Here is a 13,401-nt window from a genome sequence, read left to right as displayed (position 1 = left end):
GTCTTACGAAAAGAAACTTTTCTCCACAGATATTAAACTGCCTAATGTTGTACCGTTTCTTCCACCGATCAAGCCACCCAGCACTGGCAGGAAAATTAGGGTCCCCTTCATTAAACTCCTTCTGGAAATACACAGCCTTTTCCTGCAGAATGGGGCCAGATATTGGCAGGTCCTTCTCCCGGTGTTGAGATAACCAAAGAAACAGTGCTTCACTTACTTTTTTGTACTCACATTTTTCATTTTTTCTCTGCTCTGGTAGAGCACCCCTTTTAAATTTCTTCCCTCTTTTTTTTCCAGTCTCCCACTGTAACACATCGAACATCCATAATCTAAAGGCACATTTCCCCTTTGTCCAGTCTCTTTAATGCACTCAACTTGTCTTCCATAGAAACAATCACTTTCTTCTATTTACTCGCTATACTCACAGAGGATATGAAAACTACAACACCCGCACCCAACCAATACTACAATGAACAATGACTGAAGACTCACTGCACCTGTCCTTGAGAAAAAAACTGTCCTACCGCCAGCGGTCAGGCCAGTGCTTGACCCATGGTCGCACCCTCCACAGCGGGTGTGCCTGAATTTAGTCTCCACCAAAAGTTCAAATTAAGTCTACCAGTGTCGGATAACACGGAATGTCGGATAAGCGAAGGTCGGATGAGCGAGACTCTACTGTAAGTAGTTAGTGAGGCATAAAATCAATAATATTATTAATAATTGACCGAGCTCGATAGCTGCAGTCGCTTAAGTGCGGCCAGTATCCAGTAATCGGGAGATAGTGGGTTCGAGTCCCACTGTCGGCGGCCTTGAAGATGGTTTTCCGTGGTTTCCCATTTTCACACCAGGCAAATGCCGGGGCTGTACCATAATTAAGGCCACGGCCGCTTCCTTCCAACTCGTAGGCCTTTCCTATCCCATCGTCGCCATAAGACCAATCTGTGTCAGTGCGACGTAAAGCAAATAGCCATTAATAATTGAAAGGTGTACCACCAGGATAGTTATTAGTATGGATATGTGGCTCCCCTTTTAACTTGAGAAAATTTTTAAATATTTATGTAGAAAACAAACCTCGCACACTATTGAATATCTGAAAAATTATAACCTTAGTAAAATTTGAAATATAGTTGTATGGCTGGTTGAATTCTGCACTGATCATAATTTAGTCCTTGCCAATACTTGGTTCAAACACCACAAACGACGGCTGTATACGTGGATGAGACCTGGAGACACTGGAAGGTATCAAATAGACTTCATTATGATTAGGCAGAGATTCAGAAACCAGGTGTTGGATTGCAAAACTTTCCCAAGAGCAGACATGGACTCTGACCACAACTTGTTGGTCATGAAATGCCATCTGAAGTTGAAGAAATTGAAGAAAGGCATGAATGCAAAAAGATGGGATTTAGACAAGTTGAAAGAAAAGAGTGTCAGGGATTGTTTCAAGGAACATGTTGCACAATGACTAAATGAAAAGGCTGAAGGAAACACTATAGAGGAAGAGTGGAGAGTCATGAAAAATGAAGTCAGTAGGGCTGCTGAAGAAATGTTAGGAAGGAAGAAAAGATCAATTAAGAATCAGTGGATAACTCAGGAGATAATAGACCTGATTGATGATCGATGAATAATACAAGAATGCTCTAAACGAAGAGGGCAGAAAAGAATACAGGCGATTAAAGAATGAAGTGGATAGAAAGTGCAAGGTAGCTAAGGAAGAATGGCTGAAGGAGAAGTGCAAGGATGTCGAAGGCTGTATGGTCCTGGGAAAGGTAGATGCTGCATACAGCTAAATCAAGGAAACCTTTGGAGAAAGGAAATCTAGGTGTATGAATATTAAGAGCTCAGATGGAAAGCCACTTCTAGGGAAAGAAGACAAAGCAGAAAGATGGCAGGAGCATATCCAACAGTTGTATGAAGGTAAAGATGTAGATAATTTGGTTCTGGAACATGAAGAGGCTGTTGATGCTGATGAAATGGGAGACCCAATTTTGAGGTCAGAGTTTGACAGAGCTGTGAGTGACCTCAATAGGAACAAGGCACCTGGAATTGATGACATTCCCTCTGAATTACTGACTGCCTCAGGAGAAACCAGCATGACAAGGTTATTTCATTTAGTGTGCAAGATGTATGAGACAGGAGAAGTCCCATCCGATTTTCGGCAGAATGTCGTTATACCTATTCCCAAGAAAGCCGGTGCTGACAGGTGTGAAAACTACCGCACCATTAGTTTAGTATCTCATGCCTGCAAAATTTTAACACATATTATTTACAGAAGAATGGTAAAACAAGTTGAAGCTGAGTTGGGAGAAGATCAATTTGGCTTCAGAAGAAATGTAGGAACACGTGAAGCAATCCTGACTTTACGTCTGATCTTAGAGGATCAAATCAAGAAGGGCAAGCCCACGTACATGGCATTCGTAGATCTAGAAAAGGCATTCGATAATGTTGATTGGACCAAGCTATTTATGATTCTGAAGATGATAGGGATCAGATACCGAGAACGAAGAATTATCTACAATCTGTATAAAAATCAGTCTGCAGTGATAAGAATCGAGGGCTTTGAAAAAGAAGCAGCAATCCAAAAAGGAGTGAGGCAAGGCTGTAGTTTGTCCCCTCTTCTTTTCAATGTTTACATAGAACAGGCAGTAGAGGAAATCAAAGAGAAATTTGGAAAGGGAATCACAGTCCAAGGAGAGGAAATCAAAACTTTGAGATTTGCCGATGATATTGTTATTTTATATGAGACTGCAGAAGATCTCGAGAAGTTGCTGAATGGTATGGATGAAGTCTTGGGTAAGGAGTACAAGATGAAAATAAATAAGTCCAAAACAAAAGTATTGGAGTGCAGTCGAACAAAGGCAGGTGATGCAGGAAATATTAGATTAGGAAATGAAGTCTTAAAGGAAGTAGATGAATATTGTTACTTGGGTAGTAAAATAACCAACGATGGCAGAAGTGAGGAGAACATGAAATGCAGACTAGCACAAGCAAGGAAAAGCTTTCTTAAGAAAAGAAATTTGCTCACTTCAAACATTGATATCGGAATTAGAAAGATGTTTTTGAAGACTTTCGTGTGGAGCGTGGCATTGTATGGAAGTGAAACATGGACGATAACTAGCTCAGAAAGGAAGAGAATTGTAGCTTTTGAAATGTTGTGTTACAGAAGAATGCTGAAGGTGAGATGGATAGATCGAATCACGAATGAAGAGATACTGAATCGAATTGGTGAGAGGAGATCGATTTGGCTAAATTTGACGAGAAGAAGAGATAGAATGATAGGACACATCTTAAGACACCCAGGACTTGTTCAGTTGGTTTTTGAAGGAAGTGTAGGTGGTAAGAACGGTAGGGGTAGACTAAGGTATGAATATGACAAGCAGATTAGAGCAGATGTAGGATGCAATAGTTACATAGAAATGAAAAGGTTAGCACAGGATAGGATGGCATGGAGAGCTGCATCAAACCAGTCTATGGACTGATGACTCAAACAACAACAACATGGGTACATAGCTGTCACTGAATGTTGGCATCATCCAGCCACAGACTGCTTCAATACACAGTAAATATTCTTTGAATCCTCTGCTTTAACACATAGAAAAGATTCTGTCTCTCCTGGTTTGCTGTTCATCTGATCACAATATATGTGTATAGCTGCTTAAAGCTGTAGGTATTGGAAAGTTAGTTGCTTGTATTTTCTTATTTATTTTGTTATAGGTAATATGGAAAGGTTGATCGCTCTCCAGAATAGGTCAATAGCAAGAGGGCCAGCAGAGTTATCTGATGAAGAAGACAAAGAATTGGATGAAGAAGAGGAAGATGATGGTTTAGCTGCAGATATTGTGGACTCGGGTGATGAGATGTTTGATATCAATGATCCTCTCAGCTAGTATTTTTAAAGATATACTTAGATTTTCAAAACTTTATATGATATTGATGTCTTAGTATTTTATATGTATTGACTGAGGGCTAGTTAGCCACTGTATATTTTTGTATACCTGGTGGTCAGAGAATGATGAATGTAAGGATAGAGATACCATATTTACATACACCTTCATATTGTCAAGTTTTGTAACCTGTGAAATTTTGATTCATAGTAATATCTGTTCAAGTGTCTGGGCTTATAATCTTGTTATTTTACCTCCTAAATATCAATCATCACCATTTTGACTGCCAAGGAGGTAACTGAACTTTGGATATCAACTTTTTATTTTATATACATGTCTTAGTTCAAGAGCATGCTTAACACAATGGCTTAGAAGCTAGCTTTTCACCCGGATAGCTGAGGTTTGAATCCTGTTGGATCCTATAATGGAAATTTCATCTTGATTATCACATGGTATCTGGCCCTAAAACCCTAGCCAGAACCCAGTGTGGCTCCTGTAGCGTCAGAAATGCATGGGGTAAGCTGAAGAAAGTTCTACTGTATTTGTCAGTTTGAGGTGAAAAAATGTGAATTTGTATTTTAGGAGAAGTCAGGACATATAACTTAAACTGGCACACTGATCTGTTACAGAACAGGGAATAAAAATAAAGCACTAGATGAAGAAAATTTATTAAAATCAATTTTCTGTAAGAACAGATTTCATCATACTGTACCACTGTCAGATATGCTACTCTCTCTGCAATAGTATTTGTATCAGGAAGGCTTAAATTGTTGAAACCACTACTAAACAAATTATTGTCACTTTCCTTTGGTTCATCACCTCTATGATATGTAGTCTGTTATGCCTTTGAAATTAGCCCACATGCTCTTAATTTTGGTGTATGCAGAACATTATGCCTGTGCTATGTCAAAATGTAACATAACAAAACATAGGCTGAAATAGAAGTAAGTTTGTATGTAAAGATATTTCCTTTGATTTTCCTATAATTCAGTGATTAAGGGTTATATAAAACCCATGTGCCATATCCATGTACAGTTACTAGTAAATATGGTATGCTCTTTTTTTATTGTGATGTATTTATCTGTGATAATATAATCATACTTTTTTGATATGAAGAAATATAAACATTTTCTTACATTCCTTGTTTTTTTTTTTTTTGACCTGATTTTTAAGAAGGTGTCCATTATACATTAGAATTGAGACATCCTTTCCAAGAATTACAGTGTAAGAGTAAATGAAATTATTGACTTCTGTATAAGGAAAATATTGGCAACAAACCACATTAACCGCCTTGCTCATGACCAGATGCTTGGTTGGGTAACGAAGTGACCAATTAATCCGGCAGTATTAACCTTCGATTGGTGAGGGATTGAGTTTGTTACACTAGTGAAATCTGATTTAAACTGAAGTAATGAAATGTTATAAACTGACATTTATAGTAAATTTATAGTATAATATTCACAACTTACACAAAAAGTAATATAAATACAATTGAATCGTTCATAGTTGAAAACAACCAAGTCCACATTTTTTACAAATTCGTTTTACTGCAATTTTGCGTTCTAAGAAGCAAGTAGCATGTTTAAGGAACCATTTCCTGGCAGTGCTTGTGTCATTACCACAGCCATCAGTTTAGTTATTCCGTGTTGAAAGGAACTTAGTCCTGCAGTTAGTGTGTTTCAACACGGAATGTTTACCAGCGCCAACCAACCTAAGCAGAGAGAACTGCTGTCTCTCGGATGTCAAGATTGGCGCGCTTGTTTCATTTGTTTACATAGATGTTGAATGTTGTCATTGACAATATATCCTTCATGGTGGTTGTGCTCTGCATATTGTTAATCTTCTTCTTGCTGTGTTCTTAAAGATACACTGACTGACAGAGCAAATGCAACACCAAGAAGGAGTGGTTCGAAAGGGATAAAAGTTGGGGGAAAAACAGAGACGGCACGGACGAATAATTGATGTTTATTTCAAACCGATATGCAGGTTACACAATGCGCACGGCATCGACTCAGTAGGATGTAGGACCACCGCGACCGGCGATGCACGCAGAAACACGTCGAGGTACAGAGTCAATAAGAGTGCGGATGGTGTCCTGAGGGATGGTTCTCCATTCTCTGTCAACCATTTGCCACAGTTGGTCGTCCGTACGAGGCTGGGGCAGAGTTTGCAAACGGCGTCCAATGAGATCCCACACGTGTTCGATTGGTGAGAGATCCGGAGAGTACGCTGGCCACGGAAGCATCTGTACACCTCGTAGAGCCTGTTGGGAGATGCGAGCAGTGTGTAGGCGGGCATTATCCTGCTGAAACAGAGCATTGGGCAGCCCCTGAAGGTACGGGAGTGCCACCGGCCGCAGCACATGCTGCACGTAGCGGTGGGCATTTAACGTGCCTTGAATACGCACTAGAGGTGACGTGGATCATACGCAATAGCGTCCCAAACCATGATGCCGCGTTGTCTAGCGGTAGGGCGCTCCACAGTTACTGCCGGATTTGACCTTTCTCCACGCCGACGCCACACTCGTCTGCGGTGACTATCACTGACAGAACAGAAGCGTGACTCATCGGAGAACACGACGTTCCGCCATTCCCTCATCCAAGTCGCTCTAGCCCGGCACCATGCCAGGCGTGCACGTCTATGCTGTGGAGTCAATGGTAGTCTTCGGAGCGGACGCCGGGATTGCAGGCCTCCTTCAACCAATCGACGGGAAATTGTTCTGGTCGATATTGGAACAGCCAGGGTGTCTTGCACGTGCTGAAGAATGACGGTTGACGTGGCGTGCGGGGCTGCCACCGCTTGGCGGCGGATGCGCCAATCCTCGCGTGCTGACGTCACTCGGGCTGCGCCTGGACCCCTCGCACGTGCCACATGTCCCTGCGCCAACCATCTTCGCCACAGGCGCTGCACCGTGGACACATCCCTATGGGTATCGGCTGCGATTTGACGAAGCGACCAACCTGCCCTTCTCAGCCCGATCACCATACCCCTCGTAAAGTCGTCTGTCTGCTGGAAATGCCTCCGGTGACGGCGGCCTGGCATTCTTAGCTATACACGTGTCCTGTGGCACACGACAACACGTTCTACAATGACTGTCGGCTGAGAAATCACGGTACGAAGTGGGCCATTTGCCAACGCCGTGCCCTATTTATCGTTCGCTACGTGCGCAGCACAGCGGCGCATTTCACATCATGAGCATACCTCAGTGACGTCAGTCTACCCTGCAATTGGCATAAAGTTCTGACCACTCCTTCTTGGTGTTGCATTTGCTCTGTCAGTCAGTGTATTTTCATCATAGACAGCGAAGTTATGGCAGGAAAGAAACGTAAACGCAACGAAGAAAATTATGTCAGGAATAAAGTAAAGCGATCAAGGGTAACGGGGTACTGCATATAGAAGCTGTGCACGAAAGACAGTTCCTCAGAAAAGTATTGGACCTCCCTGCAGGTATGATGGAAATTATCATCTTTACCTAAATAGTATCTGGTAACCATTTCACTTCCATAAAAGGGATTTGAACGATTATTGATACTGAAGTTATGATTACTTAATGGATGTCTGACTAAGAATTTACCTAGGTAACTTGTTTGTTTTAGGTGCAAGCATCACTGCTTCAATATATTGCAGAGGCTGCAGATATTTAGTGCTTTTTACGATTATGAAACCAAAAATGAACAGGATATCCACTTACAGAGACTGTTTGAATGGCATACCATTAAACAGCGAAGATCTAGGGCTATTAATCAAGACAGAGAACGATCAAAAGTGGAACGTGAATCAGCATATACATATTTTGTTCTTAGAAATCAGGAGTGTCTGGAGGTCTGTAGGAATGCATTCATTAGTTTACGCAGAGGAACACAGAAGCGTGTATTCAGGATTGCTAAGCTGTTGGCGAAAGGCGAAAGCCCAGTGGACAAGAGAGGATTGAATAAGAATACGCATGCTATATCACGTGAAATCTGCACTGAAATTCGGGACCATATTCTCAAGTTTCCAGTCAAAACTTCTCATTATGGGGGTAACGAAGTAAACTATTTGGATGCAAGGCTGAACCGTAAAAAAATGCATGATTTATTTTGTGAGGAGCATCCTAATCTTGATGTAAAATATACATTTTATGTTGATTATTTCAATAAGAACTTTGGCTACGGATTCGGTAGACCCCAAAGAGACGTGTGCAGTATCTGCGAAGAACTTCAAGTCAAAATGAATTCCCGGCACTTATCACAAAATGTTAAATTAGTAGGAGCAAGTGAGCTAAATATTCACAAGCGCAGAAGTCACAAATTTTATTCTTCTATGAAATCATGCTCAGAATCCTGCCAGTCTTATGATACAATTTGTGCTGCCTTTGACTACATGCAAAATTTGTCTGACAGAGATTAAACTGTTGTTTTGTTCACGATCTAACCTTACCTCTGGTGGTCGCTTATGATAACCACATAATAAAGTACACTTTCGGAGGACCACTTAAATGTTATTAAGAAAATAGGGTTGTAAAACATAAAGAGCACACAAGTCACTGATTTATTCCATATACATGAACTAAAAACACACCAGTACTGGAAGTACTGCTTGTACATATACAGTTATACATTCACACGAGGTATGCACTGACACTAAAAAACACTAGAAAAGACGAAATTGTTATTGTGCCAATGGTTTGGCTGCACTTAAAATGTTAGCACTGTTGTGCAATTACATGATTTCACGAGACTGCTGTCACCACATGTTACTCGTGTCATGTTTGACGCGCTTCTCTTCTCCCTAGCCAGTCACTCAACGCCAGAAAACAGTCCCGGAAGCGAGGTGCTGCCCTCTATTCACAACTTCATTAATAAATACATTTTATAAATGAAATACTACAATATTGTAGATTTAAAAACACAAATAAATCACATAATTTCTAAGATATAATTTTTAATGCGATATGTGCACTAACATACCGGCCCACTTAAAATGTGCTCACATTTTATATTTACAAATTAAATGCAAACACAATGAAATTAAATACCCTGAAAATAAAACAAGTAATGCATTGAGTTCTGTCTCAAAAAAAAAAAAAAAAAAAAAAAAAAAAAAACCTGTCAAGGCAAAGATAAATACACAAGAAAATATTGACGACGCACTGCGCTGAGGTCACTAGTCAATTGGGAGTGGGCATAATTTGCACACAGTTCTCCTATAAACTCCTGCGGATGTACGGACATCAACGACTCTCCCCAACCCGTCCTTGCCTGGGAATGTTTGCTCAATAATGCCTAATCTCCAGTCCAATGGTGGAATGTTGTCATCCTTAATTAGGACAACAGTTCCTGTAGATACACTGGGCTGTGCTGACCTCCATGTCATGCGCTGCTGCAAGCTGCCTAGATAGTTGGATGACCACCTGTTCCAAAAATGTCCCTTCATGTTTTGAAGATGATTCCACCTGGAAAGCCTTGAAGTATTTGATAAGGTTAGGTCTGGTTCAGGTAAGGCCATCATGGGTTCTCCTATCAGGAAATGTCCGGGTGAAAGATAGGTGTCATTTGGGTCATTGTTCAGGAGAGTGATTGGACGTGAATTTAAAATGGATTCAATCTGACAGAGAAGAGTAGTCATTTCTTGGAATGTCAAGTGAGCGTGCTTGGTAATTCTAGTAAGATGAAATTTCATAGATTTCACCCCAGCTTCCCAAAGACCTCCGAAATTTGGTGCTCGTGGAGGAATGAATTTCCAGGTAAATCCTTCTTGGATTCCAACATTATCAATCTCACGTTGGTGTTGCTCTGATTGGAATAATTTGTGAAGTTCTCGAAGTTGATTTCTGGCTCCGATGAACGATGGACCATTGTCACTGTGAAGTTGAAGTACCTTTCCTCTTCGGGCTATCATTCTCCTTAAGGCAGCAATGAAGGCTTCGGTGGTTAAATTGCTTACAAGTTCCAAGTGAATAGCCTTGGTGGCTAAGCAGACAAAAGTGCAACGTAACATTTTACTCTCGTGTTACTACGTGGAGAACCTTGTTTAATGAAGAAGGGTCCCGCAAAGTCTACACCGCTGTATAGGAAAGGACGAGTGGGCTTAACTCTTTCAGCAGGCAGCTGGCCCATCAATTGCGATGAGCTCTCGGCCTTGAACCTGTAACATGTCACACATTTGCGAATGACACCTTTGACAGTTGTCCTGGCGTGAGGAATCCAATACTTCATTCTAAGTGATGCAACTAGTAGCTGTGTGCTAGCATGTAGTAATCTTAAGTGTTCGTCACGAATAATTAATTTCGTGACATGGTGATGTGCTGGTAATATAAACTGATGTTTCTGGTCATATGCTGCATCTGCATTACGTAATCGCCCGCCCACTCTGAGACACTCATCTTTATCAAGAAATGGAGCGAGAGATTTTAACTGACTTCTCTTGTCAACTTCTTTTTTCAGTTGAAGATATTGAATTTCCTTCTGAAATTCCTGGTGTTGAATATATCGTACACAGCAAAGTAGTGCATTGTTACATTCTTCCGTGCTTAGATTTCCTGTAATCTTCGCGTGAGAGTGCTGTAGATTGTAGATGAATCTTTTACAGTACGCAAAGACATGTTTCATTCTTGTTAACAAGGAAAACCTTGTAGTGATGTCTTCAAGTGCTTCTGAGGTACATTCTGCAGTACTGATTGGCCATAATTCTTCAGGCTGGCACAACCAGGACGGGCCATGCCACCAGAGGTCATGTAATTTTAATGCTTGAGGCTCGCTTCCTGGTGACAATATGTCAGCTGGATTCTGTTGTGTAGATACATGATGCCATGTGCAGTTTTCAGCCGTGTCCTGGATTTCAGAGACCCGGTTGGCAACGAATGTTTTCCATCTTGTCGACGGTGACGAAATCCATTGTAAGACAATTGTTGAGTCTGTCCACGCATGAATAGAACTAATATCCAGATTGAGACTCGTGAACGTTCGCTTAAGTAATCTTGCCAACAGGAGAGCGCCGCACAATTCTAAGTGTGGAATTGACAATTGTTTAAGTGGAGCGACTCTTGATTTAGAGCATATCAAATTGCATGAAATAAGCCCTTGTTCATCTGTGGTACGAATATATACGCACGCCCTGTAAGCACGTTCCGAGGCATCACAGAAACCATGTAATTCACAATTTAGTCTTACTTAAAATGTACCTGTCAATTTTTATATTGTTAAATTCTGGTAATTGCGAGTAAATTGCATTCCAAGTGTTAAGAAGCTGACTTGGCAAGTCTTGGTCCTATTTTAATTGAAAAGTCCAGAGTTGTTGCATAAAAACCTTGCATGAGAGAATAACTGGACCCAATAAGCCCAGAGGGTCAAAAATTGCAGCAATAGTTGAGAGTACACTTCTCTTGGTTGCACGGGAAACCCTTTTAACAGTTATGTCGAATTGAAATTGGCCCGTAGAAGGGTGCCAGAGTATTCCCAATGTTCTTACTGTGTCTGCATTGTCCAGTTGAAATGGTGATTTGGTTTCTCTATTTTCTTCTGGTATTTTTGACATGACCTTACTGCTGTTAGAACACCATTTCTTAAGTTAAAATCCTCCTCTTAACAGTAATGTCTCTAATTCTTGCTGTAAGCGAATGGCTTCTGATTCAGTACTGGCTCCGGTTAGGAGGTCATCAACATAAAAATCCTTTCTGAGGATAGCTGCTGCTTGTGGAAATTCCTTTGACTCTTCATCAGCTAACTGTTTCAAACATCTCACAGCGAGAAAGGGAGCACTTGCCGTTCCGTAAGTAACTGTCGTTGAGTTCATAACACTGGAGTGGTTCGGTGCTAGTGTTTCTCCATAGTATGATATAGATGTTGATTCCCATAGGGAATCTGAAATATTTGTCCTGAATGAGTAAATTTATAATACCAATATAAATGGTCCGTTATTGGACATTATAAATTTTCCAGCTAACTCATTCCTGGTTGCCAGCGTTTCGCCCTCGTGTGCTAGGGTGGGCTCATCAGTTGGTACCTAGCACACCTACCAATACGCTGGCTAGTGCATACCGTGGAGGCCACTGCGTATATTGGTAGGTGTGCTAGGTACCAACTGATGAGCCCACCCTAGCACACGAGGGCGAAACGCTGGCAACCAGGAATGAGTTAGCTGGAAAATTTATAATGTCCAATAACGGACCATTTATATTTCTCCATAGTATTCGTTGTAGTTTCATGACCTCGTTGTCAACTTGTATTTGTCGATACATTTTTGTAATATCTGCGACCAGAGCAATTTTGTGTGATCTGAAACGTAGTGCAATAGAATGCAGGTCGTCTTGTATGGTAGGACCTACGAGTAACTTGTCATTCAAAGATATGCCACTGTCAGTTTTAGCAGACGCATCAAAGACAACACGAGTTTTAGTGCTGGTACTTGTCGGTTTGAATGCGGCATGATGTGGCATGAAGTATCCTCCATCTTCAGTGCACGTGGGTACTGGTTTCATGTGGCCAAGTTTCAGATACTCATTCATGAATGCTGAATATTCTTCTCTTAATTTGGGATCACGATTAAGTTTCTTCTCAATACTGCCTGTGGGTATGAATTCCCTAACTGCGATGAAGTCTGTTTAAGTGGCAGTCGAACTCGGAACCTTCCTGTAGCATCTCACGCTGTGTTCTTCGTGAAGTGTTCTTCGCAATCTCTTTCTTCTTTGGTGATTGGTGGCATATTCAGTTCTTCTATTTCCCAGAATCTTTTAAGTTGTGTGTCTAATTCGTCTACCAGGATGAATAGTGATGTTGCATGTTCCCCTTGGTATTGTTGTATGGGTGCCTGGCCAGCTACTACCCAACCCACTTTCGTATTCTGCAATGTTGGATACCCATCACGAGTTTTCTTGCCCTCCAATATAACCTTAAAGAATATGTCTGCACAGAGTAGCAAATCGATCTTAATGGAATGTGGAAATTTCTGTCGGCATATTTTATATTGGTGGGTAGATTCCTTCTTGAAATGTTGATTTTTCTACTTAGCAAATTGTTTGTAATCTTTGGTAGCACTAAGCATGTGGCATCTATATTGAAAGGGCTGACCGCAAATTGCAAATGAACTGTAATGCAGTGTGAGGTTTGAACTCCTGCACCGTTAATTCCAGTCACTGGTGTAACATGTTTTTGTTTCCTGAGGCGTAATACTTGAGCTAGTTCTTCGCTCACGAAATTTGTTTGAGAACCTGAATCCAAAAGACATCTAGCCTCATGCATATTACCGTGAATGTCCTTAACCTTGAGTATCGCTGTTGATATCAAGACTGTAGACAGATCGGATTCCTTGACATCGCAGTGAGTAACATCTGTTGAACGGGTCATGCGATTAGCTACTGCCTGGCGCGAGCTGTGTTCTCTCTCTGTTTCCCGTGAGCTAAGCATTGGCCTGCTGCGGTCACGTCTGGTGTCATCATGCAATAGTGAATTATGATATTTTCCGCACATCTTGCACGAGCTTGATTGACATTATGATTATTGCCCAAGCAGTTAAAGCATAATTTATAATCTCTCACAAC

At 41.2% G+C, this 13,401-nt stretch overlaps 1 protein-coding gene across 4 annotated transcripts in view; it reads left to right on the top strand.

Annotated features, from left to right (window-relative positions):
- Positions 1-5,004, top strand: part of LOC136877431 (putative ATP-dependent RNA helicase TDRD12) — an 821,384-nt gene extending 816,380 nt beyond the window's left edge. For all 4 annotated transcript variants that reach the window (XM_067151463.2, XM_067151464.2, XM_067151462.2 and 1 more), the window contains one exon: positions 3,715-5,004. In XM_067151463.2, coding sequence (XP_067007564.2) covers positions 3,715-3,887 — 173 coding nt within the window. In that variant the 3' untranslated portion in view covers positions 3,888-5,004. The remainder of the gene's footprint in view (positions 1-3,714) is intronic.
- Positions 5,005-13,401: the final 8,397 nt, after the last annotated feature.

Source organism: Anabrus simplex, chromosome 7 (genome assembly GCF_040414725.1).
Source record: "Anabrus simplex isolate iqAnaSimp1 chromosome 7, ASM4041472v1, whole genome shotgun sequence".
Lineage (NCBI taxonomy): Eukaryota > Metazoa > Arthropoda > Insecta > Orthoptera > Tettigoniidae > Anabrus > Anabrus simplex.
This window is presented reverse-complemented; position numbering and strand designations above follow the sequence as displayed.